This window comes from Aythya ferina (genome assembly GCF_964211825.1).
Source record: "Aythya ferina genome assembly, chromosome: Z".
Lineage (NCBI taxonomy): Eukaryota > Metazoa > Chordata > Aves > Anseriformes > Anatidae > Aythya > Aythya ferina.
In genome coordinates this window covers 16,672,720-16,696,641 of record NC_140299.1, presented here as the reverse complement: position 1 = coordinate 16,696,641, position 23,922 = coordinate 16,672,720, and the positions used below count along the sequence as shown (strand labels likewise).

Here is a 23,922-nt window from a genome sequence, read left to right as displayed (position 1 = left end):
GTGAGATTAAATGACACTGAGTTCAGCTCAGGAATTTAATCCTGAGTTTGTCATTGTTTAACAGATTTGCATCTTCAAATGCCTTGAGTTTAACTGACCCTACTCAGGCTGAAATAACAGTCTGATTTACTGTAGGTGGGACAGTAATATAATGAGAAAGAACTTTATGTATTCATCTTTAGCATTATTTAGACTTTTAGTAAATCCAAATAAAATTTTCAATAGTAGTTCATTTATTTAGAGGTAGTTTTAAAGTCTAGCTAGATTTAAATGGCTTATCTACAGCTGAATATATTATTATTCAGACACTTTGGATGAAATTTCCATCTGAGAAATTTAGACATCTATGTTTGTACCTTAGATGTTGCATACATTCATCACATTGGGTTTAATAAAATTCCTGTACTGTATGCTGTTACAGACATCCTTTCTTTTCCACTGTCCCACATTTCTTGACAGTTTGAAAACACAAACTGAATTATGGCAAAAAGTAAGTTTATGAAGTAATGAGGATTATAGACTCTGTTGTGTTTTTTATTAGCATAAAGTATTATATATTTCATAGGCATAGACTTCCTTTCTGGAGGAGACTGGATGGAAGGGACTGAGAAAGGCAGGAAGAGGAGAAAAAGCACACTGAAATTGACAAAACAATGCTGTCCAAAAATAAAGTAATTTTGTTAGATGATGGTGCTTCAACCTGAGCTTTCAGTGAGTCCTAAAATGCTTCCATACTTGTGTAATTTCTGAAAAGCTAACAGTGCATTTAAACTCTGCTGATATTAAAACCAAGTAAGTAGTAGTAAGAAATGCTAAGCTCTACAAACTGATTGTGACATTACCTAAAATTACCAGAAGGTATAACTAACACTCTCAAAATTAAATTTACCTTCATGCACATGAACACACATTTATATATGAGGAAATGGTAAATACAACATAACTAAAGGAGACTTTAAAATATCTATAAATGTTTCTTAATGTACACACTGGTATATCATGTTTCTGTTATGCTTCTATTTATGATTTTATTCTCATATAGAAAACTCTACATGACTCACTTTTGGATTTACTAGTGGGACAAATTAAATTTCCTGCCCTTGCCATGTTAACATGAACACATCCTGTATCTTTTATGTGACCCTGACATGGCAATACTTGGGAATATTCTTAAACATATGCTGTTGAACATGTCTGTTGATGAATACTTGTTCTGTCAGATCAGGTCCTAAAAGCCTGTAACTATGTGGATAGTTCTAGATGAACTTAGGCAGATACCGATAAAAAAGTAACAAAGTTGGATTTCCCTGGCATAGTCAAGGCCTGCTTCACTACAAACAGCATCCAACTCTAGCTACTATTTACTTCAAGCTTTCAAGATACTCAGCACCTTTGAAAATGAGGATGGGTACTTAATAAGGGAAAATATAATTTATTAAAAAAAGAGAAAATCTAAGCTTGGACTACAAAGATAAATACTACAGTATTGTAAACAGTGATGCTGGTAAGAAAAGCAGTTGACTAAGACACCCCCCTATATTTCTCCAATTTTAGAGTGATTTATAAATATCACCTGAGTAACCAAATGATATGCTTGACAATGGACTAAGGTAGATTCCACTTCCAAACATTGCACCATGGAGCTGAAAAAGAGAGAGAAGAATGTCTGTTTAACAATTATTTGGTTATCTGGACAAAGTACAAATGATAAACACACGTCTTGATGTAGATCAGTATCCAGCCCATTGCGCTGATTTATTGACTGGTAATAAATGGTTTTCAAAGAAGTCTCTAAAAATAAAACAACCAAAACCAACAACAAAAGAAAACAAAATGCTGTGAATATACAACTATATGTTCTGGAAACTGCATCCAAATGCCCAAAGATAATTTTATATCAGATTTGTACATAAAATTGCATTTTCTGTCTTAAAATCTAACATTACCATGAGGGATGCCTAACATTACCATGAGGGATGCTACGTGCTTCTAAAGTGGCCAAATACACTTCAGCCTTAAGAAGGGTGAGCAGCTCACCATGTGTCTCACATCAAAACCTTTGCAGGAACCACAGCCTAAGCCAGCCTTTGAGGGGCTAGGTCCAGAAGGTGTTTCCAAAGTACACCAGCTGGCCTTGGATGAGCAAACAATTCAGCAACAGCTGCTTTTATTTTCTTTCAAAAATGAAGATATGGTGATAACACCACTCATATGCTAAAAAAAATAATAAAACTGTCACTAGTTCAACCAGAGTATTGGAAGAATGGGTTCAACCAAGCTTTTGCCTGAGCCAATTCAGCCATACATATTCTATCTCTTCAGGACAGTGTTTTAGCCACAGAGCTATAAAATATCTGAAAAGAAGAGAGGAAAGGGAAGAATCTTCTTCACCAACATAACTGCTCTATGTCACAGGGCCTAGGCAAAGGGCCTGTAGGCAAAGCAACAAAACAAGCACATTTTATTAGTAATTTTCTTGTCTAGAAAAAGGGATATACAGTTTTTGCTTCTCCTCAAGAGATTGACTGCCTTATGAGGCTTTCAAGAAACCACACAAAGTAGTTGGTGGAGCACATGCAAGAACCCAGAGTATCTCCTGTGAAGGTAAATGTTATGAACACTGAGCTTCAGAGTCATGCTTACCCTCATTTCTTTGCTCTGACCCCACGACATTTGCCTTATGTCTGCAATGTGTCAGCACTCCTACAGAAATACAGTCATGCTCTCACTCCTCCAAGTCCTACAGTATTGCACAGGATCCCTGGTGAGCAGATACTTTTCCTGACTGATTGGTACTGAGGTAAGCAGAATGAACAGGGCTCACAATATGGCTTAGTCATGTGAGAGATCTAAAAATGATAACTTGTATAAAACAGACTTGTATGATCTGCTTCCTCCTATTTCCATTAAAAAAAAAAAAAAAAAAGATACAAAAACAAACACCAAGCATAAAGGGGTTTACTTGCGTAATTTTGGAGCTTAAATCTTGCTTTCTTGGTGAAGTGTCTTACAAAGATGCTAAGAAAAACATCCAAAGCATTAAGAGGAACAGCAGAGTTCCATTCCTTTTTTTCTAGTACATCCTGTTCCCTAGACCATAGTAAGAACCCTTGAATCCTCCTCTAAAGTATCTAATCAGGATCATGGATTCATCACTGGTGAACAGCTGTCAAAACTGTGTTGCTAAAACACTACGAATCACAGTCCTCTAGTCCCTCTGCTACTGACTACTTTGCCCTGCAAGAGTGGTCTTGCAGAGAAATCAAACTGAAGTTTGCTATAGATCCCTCCTTACCAGTATGCTCGCATTCCCCTTGTAAGAAAACTTGAGGAGCTGAGAAGGCACTGTAACCTATCTTCTGTAAAGCTAGTATACTCTGGGATCCTATAATATAGGCATACATTTTAATCTCAGACTGCTTTTAGGCAGTACCAAACTAAACCTCCTGGAGGTGCTGCTGTGTAATGTAAAACTGAAACACAGATTCTACCAATGGGATTTTTTAAAGCTATTTTAGCAGATACCTAACTTCATTTTAATTGCTTCAGAAAAGTCTCTTTTCCAGGAAGTCACCTCTTTTTAGCACCTACACGACTACCAGAAACACAACCCTTGACAACTCACCTAATTTTAATATGTAATCAAACATGCACAGGTTAGCTGAAGTCTTTTAGTCTACTATTTACCTGAAGCCTCGTATTGGAAGCAACAACCAAGCCGTTCCTCAGGATGGAATGCCAATTTTCAATGTGTGAACCACTGAAAAATTAAAAAGAGAAAGCATTAAAATCCACAGTGTAAAATTCAAAATGAAATCAGTAATCCTTTAAAACAATACATTCACGGCTGTAAACCTCAAATGGTAAGAACAAAAAACAGCATGGCATTTTAGTAACCTTTGATTAATACAAAGATATGGACTCACTGAAATGCAAAGGTACTTCCATAAAGGTTTTTAGCAGCTCGGAAATTGGATTCTTTGGCTGGTGGACTGCTGAGAAGTAGGAACTGGTGGGGAGTGTGCATAAACTTTAGTTGCTGTAAAATATAAAAGTTCATATGTGAAAAGAAATTGATGGACACAAAAGAACTGCATTTCCAGAATGGTAGTTCTTAATATATCACACTGTTTTGCACAATATATGACTGCATCTAAATACCTACACAAACTAAATTGAAATAGGTCTCATTACCATACCTTTTATCTGAAATCAAACAGTAAAAACAGTCTTCGGCATATGAAACATATGGAAGTTTCTGAAACAGATTTCAGCCTAATACGGCTCTAGTAAGGTAATTAATTTGAACAATTTCATCACAGTATTTTGATCAGAGTTGGCTTTGAATTAAAGTTCAGATTTGAAAGGCTGCAGATTATTATGCCCTTAAACAGAACATCGGAGGCATATATATACTAATAAATTAATCTCAGCACCATCCTTCTAAAATTCCAGAGCTATATTCTTTTTACTGTATATTCAAGTTCTCTGTAAACTACAAGTTCATGGTATTCTCAACTTGTGTTCTCAGTTTACACAACTGGTGTGTTATATAAAAAGCAGTGCAGATGAACACCACAATTTTGTATTTAACATTCTAAACGGTAACTAAAACAGTGAATTTTTCACCCAATCTCAGATGACTGCAGGTAGACACTTGCATTTGAGCTACTCACCTCAAATAGAATTTTTATGACTATAATTTGTTTGACTTGACTTAGATATGCACAACATGATGCTATGAGTCATAACCTGAAACTGCCAACTTCTCTCCACTGTTTGTTAATGGGGTCCATGTGACCAGTTTGAACATAGACATCCACATGTGGCCAGGAGACTCCCATCAAATAAGAGCCATGAGAAATAAGAAAATAAAGAACCCACAGACACTTACCCTATTCACTGGAAGCTTCACAATGTGTGATCTGTTACTAGAAATAACCCTACAAGAAGAAACAGTTCTATGTATTAGGCATGATAACCAAGAACTTTCCTTCTTAAAAACATTATGCACAGCCAGAACAAAGCACTGAGCTGCACGCCTTTGAATCTATCAGATAAAAGTAGAACAAATCTTGACTGCAAGATCCATCTGAGGCCATAAAATAAGTTAGCAGTGTTCTCAGTTGCCCCAGATGAGCTCCAGAAACAGCTCATAAACAAAGCAGCTGCAAACATTAGCTTTAGTATTAATTCTTAGGGTAAGCTTATACCAAATTAAACTGGTGAAGTCATTATTCATTCAACTTGATACTTTAATAATTATCATCTCACGTGAGTCAATTTTATACCATTGTAGAAGAGGATGTGCAAGTGGGTCTTGTTTATCCATCTGCTTCTTTATTTCCAAGTAAGGTGCCTAGAAGATAGTAATTATGTCCTTTATTGTTAGTTGAAATCATAAGGTTAAATTTTATGTTACATTGCCCATGATTTCTTCTATTAAATGGGACGAATACATGGGACTCGTTATTAAGCTTAAATCATAGCTTTGCTGACATTTGGCGTTGTACAGTTATAAATGTGTTTTGACAACAAGAAGAATTAATATAGCAATTATTTTCCCTGGAGTAAAATAATAAGCATGTAATTAGCATCAAAATGAGTATATTATAGCAAAACATTGGTGATCTCAGGGATAACAGTAGAAGATGTACTTAAGTTTCTGGGTTAAGGAATTGGACTGGAACTTCACAAAATCTGGTTTCTCAAAATACCCCAAGATAATCCACCCCATTTTTTTTAAACAGTTACATGGTATAAACTGGTAAAGTAAAATACTGTTAGCAGCTTAAATTCCCTTAAAAAGCATTTTCTTAATTTTTATCTCATTCCTTTAAAACTATTCAGTCAAATTGTTATTTTAACATTAAAAAAAGTAAAATGTTGGTTATTTTTCTCTTTAAGAGATTATTATATTAAGTAAAAAAATACACGGTTTTATTTTCAATGTGTTTTACTGCTCTCTATACCTCATTCTTCATTCCAGAATCCCAAAGTACTTTAGAAATACATACAAGATACAATTTTTAAGCTCTTGTGAGGTTACATGTATGTAACAGTTGGAAAAGCAAGGTATATCGGAGAGATTTCAATAATCAGTTGTAATCAGCTGGGCTGCTTGGGAAATGAAGTGTTGCTATAAACATAAGTACAGCTATCAGATTCTGTCCCACTGTGAATATTGAGAAATCACATGGTAGTAATCCCATGAGACCCAACCTTCCAAGTCCCCAACCACACTTAGCTGAACAAGTGTTTTGTTATAACAGAAATAAAGCTATCATTCAGAACACCATCACAAAATCAATTTCTTTTGCTTTGGAAATAAAAGACTCAGTTTGACTTGGATATTTCCAGAAATGCAGCAGTTGGTGATTATCTTGTTACAATGCCCCATTCTGCTGTTATTATCTCTTATTTAAACTTCAAAAGACATGAATTCTACTTCATCACCTTAATTTCGTTGCTACTGTGGATACTGTAGGTTTGTTATTTTTAGCACACGTTTTATTATTATTACGGCTCAATAGAAAATGGCTGATACTATTGCCTTCCCCACCCATCACAGGCCTCATATAAACATCTTCCTAGTTCTAGAAAAAGCTATTATGTTATGTAAAGATTTTTAAACTCACCTGTGTCATCTCTCTAATAGAAGTGATACTATCCAATGCTTTCATGACTCGGTCATAATTCTTCTTCTGATGTAATATAAAATAAGCAAATAAATTAACAGACTATTGGTCTTTGGCTCTACAAAACTCTCATTTTTTTGATGTGAAGTCCTCATCAAAGTTTGGATGAATGTTCACCAAGCAATTCCTTTTTTTTTTTTTTTTTTTTGAATAGCTTCCTTCCACCTTATCTATACACAGACTTACTCCTTCATAGTTCACAAAAATTTCACAAAAAATGTTATCATGATGGCTGTTATTTGAATTTCACTAGAATCTCAAATACACCACAATGTAACTCAAAAGATTAGGTCACTTTTTAAACAAATATTTGTAACTAAACACAGGCTCTGCTGGTTATTTGGATAATATTCTATTAAGTATGCAATGAACAAACAGCTGTTAAATAAGATGCTAAATAAGCAGATGTGTTCACTTTGCTAACAACTCTAGAAAACGTCAGAGGTCCCTCAGCTGTCTCTCTGCTTCATCCTGACCCTTGCTTACCTTCTGCCTAGGAACCGCTACCAGAGGACTCCACCTTTTCTGAGCAGATGAGCTTAACAGTCTGTGCTTCACCAGCTCCACATGCAACACCACCTTCAGGAGCTCCAGCTCCCTGTCTGTAGGTCTTACCAACTCCTGCCCATGGACTTTCACCTCATCCATGCTGGCATTCTTGCTAGAGGAGATGAGAGTGGGCCATGCCAGCCTAGGGCTGTCTCTACTCCTCTTCTTGCAAGACACCTTTTCATATTCCTTATACCACTTTACACTCTTGCCCTGCCCAGCTGCTAGTCTCCTCATCAGCCCCTTTCCAAGCTCCTCTGGCAATTCTTCCTTCCCATGCACTACAGAATACATTCACCCCTTCCTCTAGGGAAGAACCACTGTTATCTGGCCTTTGTTCAGGAAAAGTGGGATGCTTCCCCATGCAGGCCATCCGAAGTTCTCATGTATACCCTTGAGGATGGCTCAAGTGAGTTATAATAGGTTCATGGCTTCCCTAGAGTTTTCCTGAGAAGCAGCATTTGCAGTCTGAAGAGCAAACAATTCTTCAAAATTTAATACTTGTACATGACCTGACTTTTATGTCCAACATTTGATAAAAGTAAGTTTAAGGACATAATAGTTTGCAAAGAGAAAATGAAATAATAGCAATAACCACTTTAAGAATGGAAAGTCCAAATTGTACATTGAGAGAAGACACCAAAGATGGTGTTTTTTCATCTATAGTTTGTGTCTTAAAAGAAGTTCTTGGCTTCAATCTAACTTTAAATACAACTTAAAGTTTATTCCCAAATACCTTGTCAGAGACAATTAAACAAAAATAGAGAGTTCTGAAAACAGCCGCATGCTTGTGCTATATGCTGGAGCTGTATCTTTTTTAGTAGAGGACACTCAAGAATAAGGCTTTGCTTTGAAACCTAATGCATTATTAAAACTAAGCAATGACACAATGAAAGGCAACTACTTACCCTGGGGTTAAAGGCCAGCATCTGAGGATCATTAGGATCAACTACAGAAGGATATGGCTCAAAAATGACAACTTTCCTAGGTGACTCTAATGCAGACCGACACATGGATACTAACAGATCAACCACCTAGAGACGAAGAAAAATATTTATTAAATGTATGTACTATGTACTTTCATATTTCATCACCCAGTCTACTTATTTTTCTTTGTAGCTAAAATTATGTTCCACAGATAGCATGTAACGACTGATTTTTTCCCATTGACTTCAAAAAGCTTCAGGCCCAGCCCTGCTATACTATTTGAGGTGCCTAGGTAAGACCAAAATCTAGTTTTAAATGTACTATCATTCCAGACATATTGCTTGTAGTCCTACTTTCTCTTGTGTACATGTGATAATTCTTGGACGAAATTCATTCAGAAAATGTAGTTGTGCTGGATCTGTGTACCCTTGGGTAGAAGATGCCAATGAAGAATGCTAGTCAAGAAAGAGGAAGAGTCTGTGAACTTGTACCACCACCTGCTGTTTTCCTGAACACTGTAATCATAAAAACACTACTAAACATTCATTTTACTAAAGCCAGAACAGCACAGTGATTTAAAAGTTACTTGCATATCTCACACTGGGAGAACTTCTCTCCCTTCCTTTCTGTTACAAATAACTATAACATGAATTTGATTACCTATGATTTCCAAGATTTCACTGTAAGATCATGTGTCTAATCAGTACAGACATATTCACATAGGTACATGTTGACACATACACAATTTTGCAACAGATTTAAGTGTAATTGTTTCAAAATTAGTAAATTAGAGATTAAAAAGAGCCTACACCAATGACAAAACAGAGATAAAGCAGCTTTCTGGCAGCTGTGAAACCCAAATCCCACTGATAATAAAATTCAAAGTTGCTATGTAAAAACATCACTGCAGATTGGCTTATTTCCACCTGATTTCTCTGTGTTATCTGAAAAAAATCCTCTGCAAAAATGAATTTTTCCATGAAAGAAACAAAAGGGCAAGAAGATTTGTACTTAGAAGGCATCCCTGGTTCCTCCCACAATTCCAGATAAATCAGATCTCATCTCACAGCTCAAGTTCTAGAAGTCATTATATGTCTGCTATTGTATCTGATCATATGGAAGAAATAAAAATTATGGTCCTTTAGAGAAGAAGAATGAAAATAAGAATCATAATGAAAGAGAAAAGGAACTGTGCTGCAGTGAGTCATACTGTTGCCATTCTCCTCCTCTGCTCCTTCAGCATGAATGGACAATTTTCTCTACCTGTTTAAAAATATTCTGTTAGTTTCAGCTACTAGCTCACATATATTGAAAACTGAAGTTACTTAAATAATCATTGCTTTCTCCATGGTGCTCTGATTTCCATCCAGTATATAATAGCTACAAGTGTAACGAATGTTTCAAAAATAGGGCATCTGCATTAGTATTTGCAAAGGGGACTAGGAGACTTTATACACAGCCAGGTCAGGCAACCAGGCCATGTTTACCATGTATTACCATGTATTACCATGAAACTGGGCCCAAGTTCGTACTTCTTACAGGCACTTCTTTGCTTTCAGTTGCAAAACACTAATAGGGAAGAGTTGTTTGAGTTTCCAGACTGCTTAATACAGTGATCCAAAGTTGTCTTCCTTTATTACTTGCACAGTGGGACGTTGTCTTAAAACTGGCACAGTTCTTATTAGAACAGCATCCCAAAGCCTTCATTTAAAACAAATGTTGACTTCTGTATTGTTTCTCACCATGATAACAGCAGGTTGTTTTAACCTGGGGAAAATGTGCATAGATTAGGCTTAATTAATCCCCTGATTTCCCCTGAGATCATTGTTCTGAGCTGATAGAATATACAGCAGCTGAAACTGCGAGATAAGTCTAAGGCAAACATAATATGAACTTCTACATGTGCTCCTTGGTAATAAGAAGTGCTGTGGATCTATTAAGTGTTCTTGTAGCTGGGTGTGAGCTTCTCCTGCCTAGGAGTGAGCATTGAAGCACCTCGGGTATGGTTTAAATATTTTCAAGGAGGAAAAAATCGCTCAGTACATCCCTCACTCTCTACAGGAAATCCAAACTACCAAAAAAAAAAAAATCAGGTGTTTAATTTTCAGGCGTTTTGACTATGACTAAAAAGAAGGTGATGTGAATTTGAGCTTGAAAGTTTTATCAAGTATAATCTCTTATTATTAAGAAGGGGCCATCGGAACACAGGGAGTGACAAAGTAGGGGTGTCTACCTTAGAAAACTAGATCAAAGCACGGTAGGAAGAACAGGATGTAATTTCTAATAATGGGAACCAGTATTTAGGATCTTCACTACACAAAATGTTTTGGAGACTTGGAGGAAGTTTTATTTGACGAAACGTAGAAATTCACAGTGTGAGTACCTACATCTTACTAGTCAGCCTAAACTCTCTTCATAATCAATGGAGAAAATAACCTCTGTGCTGATGGCCTATGCTGTGACTCACACCATCCTAAACTATTGTCAAAAATAGCTCTGATGAATCAAACCCTAAAAGCACTGAACTCTTTCTGCAAACAGGAAAGAGAGCTAAACCAGATCAGATGTAGTGAGTTGGGTGTGATGCTAACACTACAGTGAGACCCAACAAAATTCAGTCACCTCAGTCCGATATCTCAACATCATTTTTTTCTACCTCTTTTTAAGCACCATTAATGTTGTAATCACTTAAATACTCTTCAGCAATGCTCTGTAGATGAAGAGGTGCTCTAGAGAGCTAGAGAAAGCTCTGCATATGTCTGTAACAGTAAGACCTACGCAAAACAAAGTGTGAGAGTTAACATGGACCACGTCTCCCCTCAGCCATATTTAAAAACAGAAGTGAGAGCTACTTGCTTGTACCTATATACCATGTAAATATAGTATATTCAGAAAATAAAAGTCCAGCACTACAGAACGACATAACTGAGGTCTTCAGTTATATTCTTAAGGGAAGAAGACACTTCTCCAAGTTTCTTCCTCTTAGGAAATGCTCACAGACGTTATTCTGGCACTCAGCCAAATAGTTTATTTCCAGTAGCTAGACTCATTAGTGCTAGTTAAAGCTAACTGAACTGAATGGTTGCTCTTCCAAAAAACATGTTGCTTACCAACGAAGTGCACAGTCAGTGACATATATTTAGGTAATCGGAGAGGAATGCATTTTTCCGTAAGATCTGAAAAGGCCATTTTAACTTTTGAATACACTGAAGCCCTGTAACTACTGTAAATTAAGGTTAAATGGTGATTTGAAAACATAGTTTAAAATACTGTTTTATGACACATAGAAAATCATGAAAAAAAAAAACAACAAGTAATTATATGGTTATAAATACATTGGTAACAGAATTTAGAGTCAGAAAGCAAGGCTGTGTTAAATTCCTAATCCTTGAGAAGAGAGAAAAAAACTCTGTGTAGAAACATCAATAAGGACTTTCCCACTGTTATTTAATGATCAAAATAACAGATGCTCAGTGGATAGCTGCATCCAACACCATGAACAGGAAGTGGCTTATTAATTGAATGAGAGTAGTAATGGCTCATTAGGTGAAAATAAATGGGAATTATCTGCAGATGACAATGTCTGCCTTTATTAACAATCCAGGTGACCTAATTGAATACAACAGAACAAGAAAAGCGGGTTACTCTAATTACATGGAAGGAAAACAATGGAAGCACTTCATTAGTAACATCTGAAAATGTCATGCATAAACTGTGCATTTATGGCTATAAGAATGCACAAATAAATAATACTTACCAAGGAATACTCATACAAGGAATACAAGTAAAATAAGTATTAGAAGAGACTGAAAAAACTGCACACACTATAGAAAATCAGATATGTAATAATTATTAGATAATTCTACCTGAGCCCCAGTTGCAATTTCATCAGCAGCTTCGTTCATCACTCCTAATGTTTGGAAAGCAAATACACAGAGCTCCCGTTCACAAACGGTGGGCTACACAGAGAAAGAAAGTTAATTATATTTTTGTTCTAGTTTGAGGCTATTGGTTTTATCATGCAATACCTACAAAACAAAACAAAAAAAAGCACAAACACATTTAATGTTAACTCTGTTCTCCAGACGTTTAACTGCAACATTAATTTCAAATTATGAATACAAGGCAATTATTGAGGAAGATACATTACAGTAGCATTTTAATAACGTGCAAAACATTATTAAAGTGTTGAGAACTCTAAAACTTGTAAGTACTCCTAAAGACTAAAGAAAATGAAATCCAAATACAAATAGATTACAATATCAAAATTACAACCATAGTACCCAAATGTCCTTCAGACTGTCCTATCAAACATAAAATGTCTTATATAACTAAAAATTGTAGAGAACAAATCCAGAAACTAAATGGTGGCATTCCCACTTCATAAACGCAGGCTTATTCACAGCTTGTTATTCTGCTTTTGAGAACACACTTAAAAATTTGATCCAAATGACAAAATCTTGAAGATGCTAGGTTTATTTTTTTAAAAACTAATTTAACGATGTACATGTATATGTACATTTTTAGAAAATGCATTATATTTTTATTGAATAATAACTGTATCAGGGAAGGTTACATATTATTTTTATAAATAAAGGAGCTTGAATCCTTTTTTATGATACCAAAGGAAAGAAAAAAATAGAAAAAAAAATGCTGTTTAATCATTTTTTTTGCTTTTCCAAAGAACTCAGTTCAGAATGCCATCACAATACTTGAATAAAAAATAAAATATCTGCAAATTGAATGAGACCTGAGCTTTGTGCCTTCATGAGGCATAAAACAGAAACAAAAAATACAGCTTTATGAACAGGCATGCCTTCATATGCTCCCTTATCACTTACACTCCACAGTTACTCCACACTTACTTACTAAAAAAGTAATTAGCAGATCAACTTTTAAAAGCTGAAGTAATGAATCATAAAAAGTTAATTGTTATAAGAATTAAAAATGAATAAACAGTTGAAACAAATATAAACAAGAAAAATAAAGCCTTCCTTAAAATTGACCCCAGTAAATGAAACTTTTTATTACAATACTGAAAACAAGCAAAAAATATTTTTGGATACTGTTTGCTTGAATCCATGTTATTGAATCCTAACTCACTGAAATTTAAAAACAAGCTTTAGCAAGCACTACTGAACTTTTGTAGCTAAGAATTCAGGTCCAGATCACAAAACAAAAACAAAAACAAAAACAAAAACAAACAAACAAAAAAAAAACATAAAATTTATTTGAATTCCAACTCAGGAAACAGATCCATCAGTAATAGGCATACTGCTGTATTTGTAGTTACTTGTTTGATAGCCTTTAAAATATGCATTTGTTTGTTTTCAAAGATTGTAGATTTCAATAAACATCTGAAATGTACTGCATTGATAAATTCTTACATCAATCGCTTTACAAGAGCTATCCTCTTTCAAGTCTAAGAGTATCATCCATTTGATTTATTTTATCTGCTATGTTACATTGCATTAGGCAGCAGATGAAGCCTAACATGATCCAATTCGCTGTGCCATTGCACACTAGACAAAAAGTATTTATTATTGTCATTATTCGAAGGCTTTCACATTCAGAAGGTGCTTCAATCACTGGCTTAGCTGAGGAAGCATGGTGTCACTGCCATCTTAACAATCAATAGTATATACAGACTCTCTTTAATTTGAGAGCAAAGGATTGATAAATAATTTAGCCATGAATAAGAGTGTTAAGAAAATATTCATTGCTGTCATTCTATTTATAACCTCAACAAAATAAGTTACCCGGAGATTTACAGATAGCAAATGGAACATAGGATTTGTCTTTTCTTTTTCTTTTTTTTTCTTCTTCTTTTTTTTTTTTTTAATTGTTGTTTTGTTTTGTTTTTCTTTTCTTTTCTTACTGTTTTATGATCCCAGAAATGTCTGAATAGCTGGAAGATTGAAATTAGGAAAATGATCATTGCACTTATGCTTGACATTTGAAAAGCTTTTTTCTCTCAGGACACTGGAGCAAAGATCTTAAGGCTGGAGAACTGCAGGTATGAGAAACAAGGCAGCAAAATCTGAGCTCTGAAGAGGAACAAAAATACTGATAGGTTAAACAAAATTCTTTTGACTTTATGTAGTTGATGTACCTGTATGCCCACTGAATATTTTTTAGAGTAAAGACTTGACAAGACAATGCTGATTGGCTTTGTCAGTCTCTTTCAAAACACAAGAAAAAACTTTTCCCAGTAATGGAAATGGGTTTCCCCAAACTCATTTCTATTTGAGAAACAAACTTGTCAGGAAGCCACATGGTTTTACTGTACAAAATTCTAGTAAATAATAAACAGCACTTCCAGATTTTTCTCTCCAATGTTTTAAACTAGTTATTAAAAAAGTAATATATCTCTAGTTTTAATTTGTCTTCCTTAATGCTTTCAAGGAAGTAAATTGTCTGCCTTCAGAAATATTGAAATACCCATCTGAAGTATCTTTGGTTAAAGAAAAAAGCACAGAAAGAACTACAGAGAAAAAAAAATGAACTCTGTACAACCTCTGCATTCTACATATTCTCTTCAACTAAAAGCTGAACAAATATGTAGTTTTACATTACATGAAAGTGTCAGGGCTCTGTCAGTTGAATGGGGAAATAATCAGGGCCCTTCAGCTATATGGACACTTCAATAGTCTGCCTTCATATACCCACTCTAGAAGCCTTTTCATCTGAACTCTAGCCATTTTTAGAGCACTTTTGGATGTTTCTGATAGTTGTCCCAGTCTAAGCCAATCGGAAGCTTTTAACTAAATTTTCCCATACACATATTACCATAGAATGTTCCAAGAGACGTTGGTATGGTCATTTCACACTACTTCAGCCACTAGCTAGGTTCAAGCATTTAAACTCTTCCCTTTCCCACCAAAAGGAAAAGTCTGGCTTAAAATTAAGCAACAGACATTCCAGGAGCCTTTCTTTGTCATATGATGATGCCAGTATCACATTTCCTTATTTTAGTTTTGTCCAGAATTGTTCATGCTAGAATCAACAGAAAAATATGAAAAAGAAGGTAATAAATCAATTATAGGAGACAGAGCTTAAAGAAAATCATAGGCTTTGTGGTAAAACTTGATTTCAAAGTGGCTCTTACACTGCTGCTAGCATTTTGCATACTGCCACTTGTCTCTTTCGTTATAATAAGATGTGAGCCCATCAGACAGAAACAGTTTTGTTCTGGCTTTGTAACTTAAATATGAGAAATGCCCCTAGCCACAACACATAAAAAAAGAACAAAAAAAGTAACAAAGTGTTAGGGGCATGCAGAATTTTACCAGTTACAACCCCTGAAGGCCCCCAGAGCTGACCGGGAAACTTTTTTTCCCAAAACTAGTGGGCAGTTGTACCTTCCCTTCAACAGTGCTCTCACACATATACCTTATATTTAACTTGAAAGGAGAAAATTAACATAATGTCATTGGCTTACACAAAACTGTTAGCTAAGTGAAGACCATCAGTGCTGAAAGACTTTTTAGTAGGATAATTATTCCAGTGGGAAAAAGGCAGAAGAAAATAAGAGCTGGGCAGTTAACCTGAGACTGCAAATGCTGAGAAGCAGAAGGCACTGATAAAAGCAGACAGCATTTTTTGAGCAGAGTAAGGCTTTCGGAGTTTTCCTTTAGCCACCCCCAATCTTTGCATGCTCAGTAGCACTCATCCACAACACTGAGAAGAAAAAAGGCTCGGTCAGAGTTTCTGCGTGAGATGATTTAAGTATCACTTCTGACAGCAGTGACCACAAATGGCAGATGGGCAAACCATCCAGCTACTATGACATATTCTGATCCCTGGACTCATGCATTACTTAAAATATTTTCCAGACATTCTTTCAATTCAAAAGAGTTGAAACCTTCATAACTGATATTGATCTCACTGTTTTCAAGTATGTGCTGCTGCTGTGCTAAGATGAGGAATGTGCAACCTTCTCCCGCATCCTGGGGGATGTCACACAGATGTTAATGAGGCTGTAGTATGACTACACCTAAAAACTCTTGATCTAAAAGGAGAAGCTCGAGGAAAGCTCGGAGGCTGACTTACAGCAAATGTAACAAATGGTAAAGGTGAAACCATTAGAGCCCATCTCACTTCTCCTAATGAAAGGAACAGGCAGGGGAAATGAAATCTATCTTCAAATCCATGTTTTGTTTCCTGCTTTCAACCGTGGTAGTTGTTAAGCTTTTCTACAGGAGGAACTTCTGTCTCTCTTCATTACACTTGCTAGAAGGCTGAGGATGGAGCAGGAATAATATTCAAAATATATGGGGGGTGGGGGTGGGGGGGAGTAGAAGAGAGAGGGAAAGAAGAATGAAGTGAGGAAGGGAGATTGGTGGGTAAAGCTTTCTTTTGGAAGGGAACTTTCAAGTTTCTGAGGTTCATTTCTCAGTTTGTGCCAGGTATGGTTTTTTAGATGTATTTCTTAGTTATATTTGTAAGGAAAAGCGGTTGCTAATTCATTAACACCTGACTCCGTGGTACCTAAGAATCAATTACATTCAAGCCAACAAGGATACCATTACCACATCTGAAGACAGGGCTGCAGGAAAGCTGCTTTCCTGGCTCTTTCATAGTTTACATCTATTAGTCATGCTTTCAAATGAATGAACAAATGCTACAAAAATCTCCGTTGTATCTACAGATGTGACATATGAGGGAAATATGAGGGGTGGCTCATATTATTGACAAGTTCTTATGTTGTAGGAAAATATATATTTAAAAATAAACGTATTCAAAATTAAGTACTTAATCATAGAATTGTATACTATGGCCTAAACTTGCACTGATTTAAGAATTACTTTAAAAAATAGATAATTATAAACAAGTACATCTCTGTTCTGAATTTTCAAATGAAGTCAAACTACTGACCCAAGATCTATATAGTGTGTATATATACACACTGCCATATTTACTGAATAACCTATCTGTCTATAAATATGTAAGGTAAGCTCTCTAAACAATCTCACAATATTCATGTGAAATATGAAACACACTGCTGAAAGAAGTAGGGGATACCACGGTGGTAAGCAGATATAATCTGTAGAAAGATGAAAAAATTGGTTTTATTTTCTGCTTTTCCTTTTAATTCCTATTCTTGGAAAGCTTCCAAGAATACTTTCCTAGACACTTTCCTTTTTTTTTCTTTCTTCCCTCCTTTCCAAATACATAAATAGGTGGCAAGTAAACAAATTATACAGTGCTATCTGGGCAACATGAGCTCTGGTTAAGTTCTTGGCTACAGGACAAGCTATACATTTTACACTCAGTAAACAATAAAGTGATTGAAGTCCATTCTGACGAAGTATTGCTTGTAACAAGTGTTTTTTTGTTTTTTGTTTTTTTGTTTTTTTTTTTTTCTTTTCATAAAAAGAGGTAAAACTAGACTATATGGTAGATTGAGGATAAGAAAAATTACAGTGTTATTCTACAAGAATGAAAACATCTCCATCATCTTGGTTAAACTCCAGTCTATCTAAATAAATTTGTACACCTACACTTTTCTCCATAGTTCATGTTTATTCTACTCCAGAAACCTCCCACTCCTAAACGGCATACTAATTCTGGAACATCAATACCACTGTGTTATTCACGGGTGGATAAGGAACATATATTCAAAGGATGCAGCAATCCAAGACCTATTCCAGTCAGTGGGAGCTCACCATGGCAATGATTTTACTTATCATGAATAAATCACAACTGAGCACTTTGTCATGAAAAACATTCTAAAAATGTAAGGTTACAAATATAAATACAGATATGTCACTATTACACCACTGTACTTATTTTTACAGCTAAATACTTACAACAGGTATTTCAAATATTGTTTTACATTCATATTTCATAGACAAAAGTTTAAACAGTGGAGATGTCTGCACCAGCATTTAAATTTCAAAGAAATTAATTTAAATATTTAGTTTAGTTTTGCTTTTTTTTTTTTCTTTATGGCTATTTCCTGCTTTGTTCTAAAGAAAAAAAAGTCTTCATCTGATATTTCAACACAAGGTGGCAGTGTAAAGAATGCTTTCTTGACTCAAAGAAAAATTATTGATATCCAGATTTCCACAGGGTTTTTTTGTTTCTTTTTTTCATCATCTTACTGAATACGTTCAAGGATTTTTTTTCCTGTAAAATTGTCTGGCACATCTTTAAAATCCAATCCATGACATTCTTTTATCAATGACTTTAATATAGCATACACACACTAAGATAGACATTAGCTACACGTTTTAAAATTATATTTTTTTAAAGCTGCATATGATAATATATTTTTATAACACTTATTTTAATCAGATCCTTAAATATAATAACTACTTTTGATAATCACTTATGATGTCATTATATTTAAACGTTTGTCATAAAAGTAGTTTTCACATGCTGAATTCCTAAAACAAGATGTCTCTTCAGTATTATATCAGCAAAACTGTTGCATTATTAGAATAGTAATTTTTTCCCCATAATATTATTACTAGTTCTAGAGTAACATGAAGAATTTCATATGGTATTTTTAATATATTTGGTTCTTTTAATATAGAAACAAATAATGTTGAAGTTTCTTTACTATCTTATGACATCAGTTTTGCAAAACACATTTTTATGGCTAGCTGAACCAAATCATATTGTTCAGAAGGGCTCTTGGAAGACAGTTCATTTTATCTTTTCATATTGGACTAGCTCTATCTAAGCTTTACCTGAAGCTAAAAATAGTATTATCTAAAGCTTTATCAATCCTTGGCACAGGTTGCCCAGAGATGTTGTGCAGTCTCCCTCCTTGGAGGTATTCAGAAGCCATCTAGACATGGACCTGGGCAACCTGCTCCAGGTGCAGCAAGGTGCTTGAGCAGGGCAGGTAGGACCAGATGGCCTCCAGAGATCCCTTCTTGCCTGTGATTTTGTGCAAAGAGAAGCCAAACTATCTTTGACATTTGTATATTTATACGAGTTTTATATTTATACGCAGGAAGTGCCTTCTTTTTCAAGCCCAAACACCATATACAGGAGCAGAGCAAGGACCCTCCTCAGCAGCATCTTCCCTGTTGGTGTTTCTATCATTGCCAGTACTAATTTAGCCAGCCTTCCCCTTTCTAGAGCAATTCACACAGAGAAAACCACAAGAGGACACACTACCTTTCATCCTGCATCTAGACTAAAAATTCTTTAGGGCAGGTATTAAAGAATCTCTTCATCTTTGTGCATGGACAACAGGGGAAAAAAAGCCTACAACGTTAACAGCAACAGGTCCTCATTTTCCACACATCTCTAAAATCTGTAAGAATGGACAATAATCAGGAATCAAAAGGGAGAAAAAGGACCTTTCTAATGAGTGAAATGAATTCATCTTATCTTATTAAGAAAAATAAATATCATAGATGCACGTGAAGATTTTGTTCCTGGTTAAGAAGGAGCTAGTATTTACAAATACCCAACTACTGCAAGTATAAGACTGCAATCTCTCTGTTGGCCTTTTGCTGTAGAAGGTATACAAAAACATGTTAACAGATATGTTTGTCTTGGTGTTTATTCATCATATAAATCATAACAGACAAATAGATACAGAAAATACTGCACAAAAACTGAGGATACTATATCCATTTATCTTAGTGTGATTGGAACAATTTAAAGTCTAGTATAAAACAAAAGTAATTTGATTGAATCAGGTGAAATTCTCTTTTGTTCAGACACTGCTTTCCATAAAACTCTAAATAGTTAAAAATCTCTAAAAAAAATCTCTGAAAAAATCTCTAAATGCAGTGGATGAAACAAGCTTCAGCTTCAGGGGGTGTTCGCTAGGAACGCCTGCCCAACAGTAGAGTATCACAGTACTGTGGAATGGGGTCTGCAGCTGTGGGTAACATTTCCTAACATTAGTTCTAATATTTAGTCTAACATATTAGTTTGACAAACATCAGGATGATTTTACTATTTTTACTATCTATGTGAGAAACCAACCATTTGAAAACATCATAAAAAACAATTCAAAATATTCTTGAAACAATTCAAGTCTCAGTAGGAAAATTTGGCCATTAGTTTACAAACAAGTAGTAGTCTACATCTTACTGACCTACAACTGTGTTCAGAATAATTCAAAGACAGCAAAATAAGGCCATTGTCTAATGATTCAAATGAGCAGACTTCTCCTGCTTTCAGATGTTGGTTGATGCTCGCCTGACCATGAGCCAGCAGTGTGCCCAGGTGGCCAGGAAGGCCAATGGCATTCTGGCTTGTACAGGGAATAGTGCAGCCAGAAGGACCAGGGAGGTGATCGTCCCACTGTACTCTGCTCTGGTGAGGCTGCACCTCAAGTACCATGTTCACCTATGGGCTCCTCAGTACAAGAAGGACGTCAAGGTCCTGGAGCATGTCCAGAGAAGGGCTACGAAGCTGGTGAAAGGCCTGGAGCACAAGTCCTGTGAGGAACAGCTGAGGGAACTGGGGTTGTTTAGTCTGGGGAAGAGGAGGCTCAGGGGAGACCTTATTGCTCTCTACAGCTGTCTGAAAGGAAGGTGTGGGGAGCTGGGGGTCAGTGATAGGACTAGAAGGAATGGCCTCAAGTTATGCCAGGGGAGGTTTAGGTTGGAAATGACATTTCTTCTCAGAAAGAGCAGTCAGGCACTGGAATGGGTTGCCCAGGGAGGTGGTGGAGTCACTGTCCCTGGGGGTATTTAAGGAAAGGTTGGACATGATACTTAGGGACACGGTTTAGTGAGTGACATTGGTGGTAGGGAGATCATTGGACCAGATGATCTTGGAGGTCTTTTCCAACCCTAATGATTCTATGTTTACCAGGTCTGCTTTCACCATCACTCCTTAGCACAAAACCTACATCTGACCTTGTTCTTCCCACAATTTTTCAAAGCTGAGTGAAGAGACACTTAAGAAGAGACTGACTGCAGAGCTCCTGAGCTGTGCAATACAGGTTGCGTTTCAGGAGGAAATGTGATTCTTTATGGGCCAAAAAGGCACAATTTGGATGTAATGGATCACAGAATCACAGAACTGTAGGGGTTGGAAGGGACCTCAAAAGATCATGCAGTCTTAAACCTCACTATTAATTTCAAGATTGTTTCTTGATCCTTTTGTATATAGGACTATATATGTATATGTAGAAATATGCAGGATTCAGATCATTATCAGCAATAACTGTATGAAATAGCAACAGCCTATGCTATGCAAAAGGTCAAATAATACTTCTTCTTCTTAGGATCATTAAACTTTCCCCACGCTTTACAAAAAAGCTGCAAATCATACTATGCACTGATTTCAGGGAATCTACAGTTTTCAGTGGCATTCCATGGAAGCTATGCAGTTTAGCATTTATAACTTTGGGTGCACTGTAAATAATAATTATCATGTGATATTATATGATTATGTTCTTGAAATAAATACTAAAAGAACATGCTGTGAAGAGAAATTGCATTGATCCTCATCTCATATGGAAAAGGTATGAATACCTACAGGGAAGCACTGCCAAATTCATTGACTCTTTAAAAAAAAGTAAAGGATGGAATGAAGTAATAGACCACATACCTTTATAAAAAAAGAGTGGTACACAATGCTACAGTAGTGGTACACAAGTAGTACTTTTCTAAGACCCCTTCCTCCATTTCAGAGAACCTTCATCCTTTACCTTCACAGCAATCCAGCTGTAGTTCCCCATGACAGCATTATGTTTGTGTTTTAAAGTTACAATGTCTACATACCATATTTTTATATGTGCAAACACTTTTGGAGTACATGCAGGGACTGTATACAGTATTCTTCTGTACATCAGGGAACTTCTGAAGCTCAAAAGAGAACTGGTTGTTTGTCATCCAAAGTCCATAATTTGTTCCACAAAGTAATTATCAGGAGAAATATAAGAATTTCCTCTCTGTTCATCTTCAGTACGTCACTAAGATAGCCTAACAACTTCCAAAGATTTCTGTGTTATGACAGGATCCCTGAACCTGCAGGAAGCATTTGCATGGTTAGATTAATACCGCAGGCTCTGGAGTAAGACAGGTGTCCATTGTAAGAGCATGAAACTAAATGTATGCAAGTGTGCTGTGCAGCTGTTGTACGACAGACATCTTCCAATGGTACATCTGACAAGTGGATCTAGTGTCTAAATTAAGCTGTTCAAAAATGACACATCTTGTCATCAAGTTCCTCTTACCTTATGGGAAATAAGATGTCAAGATTTTAAGAAAGCAGAAGTAAATTGAAATAGGTATTAAAAACAGACCACCACGCCTAAAATGTATTCTAGGAAAAAGAGTCACAGTTCTCAGAAGAAAGCTTGCACTGAGAGAGACTAATTGAAAGGTAGTGTATAACCAAGACAAAAACACAGCCTGTAGTGCAAATCTGCAGAAAGGAAAAGCTTTTCACAACTTGGCTTGGTATTTTCAGCTGTACCAGGGCTGACACCAGAATCGTGCAAGTCATTAATGATCATCACAAAAAATTACACCAAGCTATAGCAGTTTTAAGTATCATTAAAGTATTAAAATAACGTTATTATTGTGTGATGGCAATTGTTTAAAATTTTATCTGTATTTCAAGGAAATTAATTAAACTACACCACAGTTCAGAAAAGGTCTCGGGCAGACATAATAAAGGACTGCAAAATTAAACTTTTTACTGGCATCACAGAATCACAGAATCACAGAATGGCTAAGGTTGGAAGGGACCTCTGAAGATCTAGTCCAATCCCCCTGCCAAGCAGGATCACCTGCACATTGTGCAGGATGGCACCCAGGAGGGTTCTGAATATCTCCAGAGAAGGAGACACCACAACCTCTCTGGGCAATTAGTATGTCTCCTTTGAAACTGTATAAAACTCCACTAAATAACCCAGGATCCAAGTCACAGAAGTGAAACTCATCACTAAGTATACATACACCCAGACACGACCCCACCTTCATCTGTGTGGAGGAACTATTGAAAGAGAATGGTAATCCATCCATGAATGTTTAATCTGTGGCATCTCATTCGATACAGAGAGACTATGTAATGGCTTTGAGACATGGCTATCTGTAGAAGATGGGATCAAGACACAGAATCTAAAAATAAAAGCAGCTGATGATGATGACAGCTGATGAAGTTACTGTGGTATCAAAACCACAAGGACTCTCAACCTCTTTATCCACTAAGGATATTAAATATGGGATCCATGAAGTGACCTAAGGCTAGATCCCATGTAGCTTTACCTTTAATGACAGTCCTCTCCATTCTACTTAATAAAGTACTGTATTTCTTAGATCTTCTATTGCAGCAGTATTAAATGTATTGTTTCAGTCAGCTCACTCTTTGCTCCCTTTATATGTATACATTTATATAAACACACAGAGGAACATACGCACACTTACGTGTAGATGTAGCAGCAATAAAGCCTACATTTGACTACTATAAGCTGCCTCTACCAGAGCTTTCAGAAGAATGAATCATAAATTTCCTTAAGATCCTTTAGCAAACTCAAGCTAGATTCAAACTAAGATCCTTCCCTTCTCACCTACAGCACTGCAGAATCATTAATGGAGACTCTACATTGCTTATTGAGTCATTCAAGCATACAGAGCATGCTAGATTTCTTCCTGCTATCTCCATCTCTCCAGGTTATGCAAGGACACCTTTGCATTTTTGCAAAGCTTGTTAGATTATGCTGCTTGCAAAGGCACTGAGGAATATGTGTCCAATGGCAAATATATTTTTAACTTTGTTTAGAAGCACTGACAAACTCAAAAGGATAGCAAAAATGCAC

The 23,922-nt window shown here is 36.0% G+C and overlaps 1 protein-coding gene across 2 annotated transcripts in view; it reads right to left on the bottom strand.

Annotated features, from left to right (window-relative positions):
* PARP8 (poly(ADP-ribose) polymerase family member 8) overlaps window positions 1-23,922 on the bottom strand; it is a 108,947-nt gene that overhangs the window by 5,299 nt on the left and 79,726 nt on the right. For both annotated transcript variants that reach the window (XM_084505092.1, XM_084505093.1), the window contains 8 exons: window positions 12,041-12,133; window positions 8,156-8,281; window positions 6,639-6,704; window positions 5,292-5,359; window positions 4,895-4,943; window positions 3,927-4,039; window positions 3,688-3,760; window positions 1,574-1,643 (listed from right to left, as the gene is read on the bottom strand). In XM_084505092.1, coding sequence (XP_084361218.1) covers window positions 1,574-1,643; window positions 3,688-3,760; window positions 3,927-4,039; window positions 4,895-4,943; window positions 5,292-5,359; window positions 6,639-6,704; window positions 8,156-8,281; window positions 12,041-12,133 — 658 coding nt within the window. The remainder of the gene's footprint in view (window positions 1-1,573; window positions 1,644-3,687; window positions 3,761-3,926; window positions 4,040-4,894; window positions 4,944-5,291; window positions 5,360-6,638; window positions 6,705-8,155; window positions 8,282-12,040; window positions 12,134-23,922) is intronic.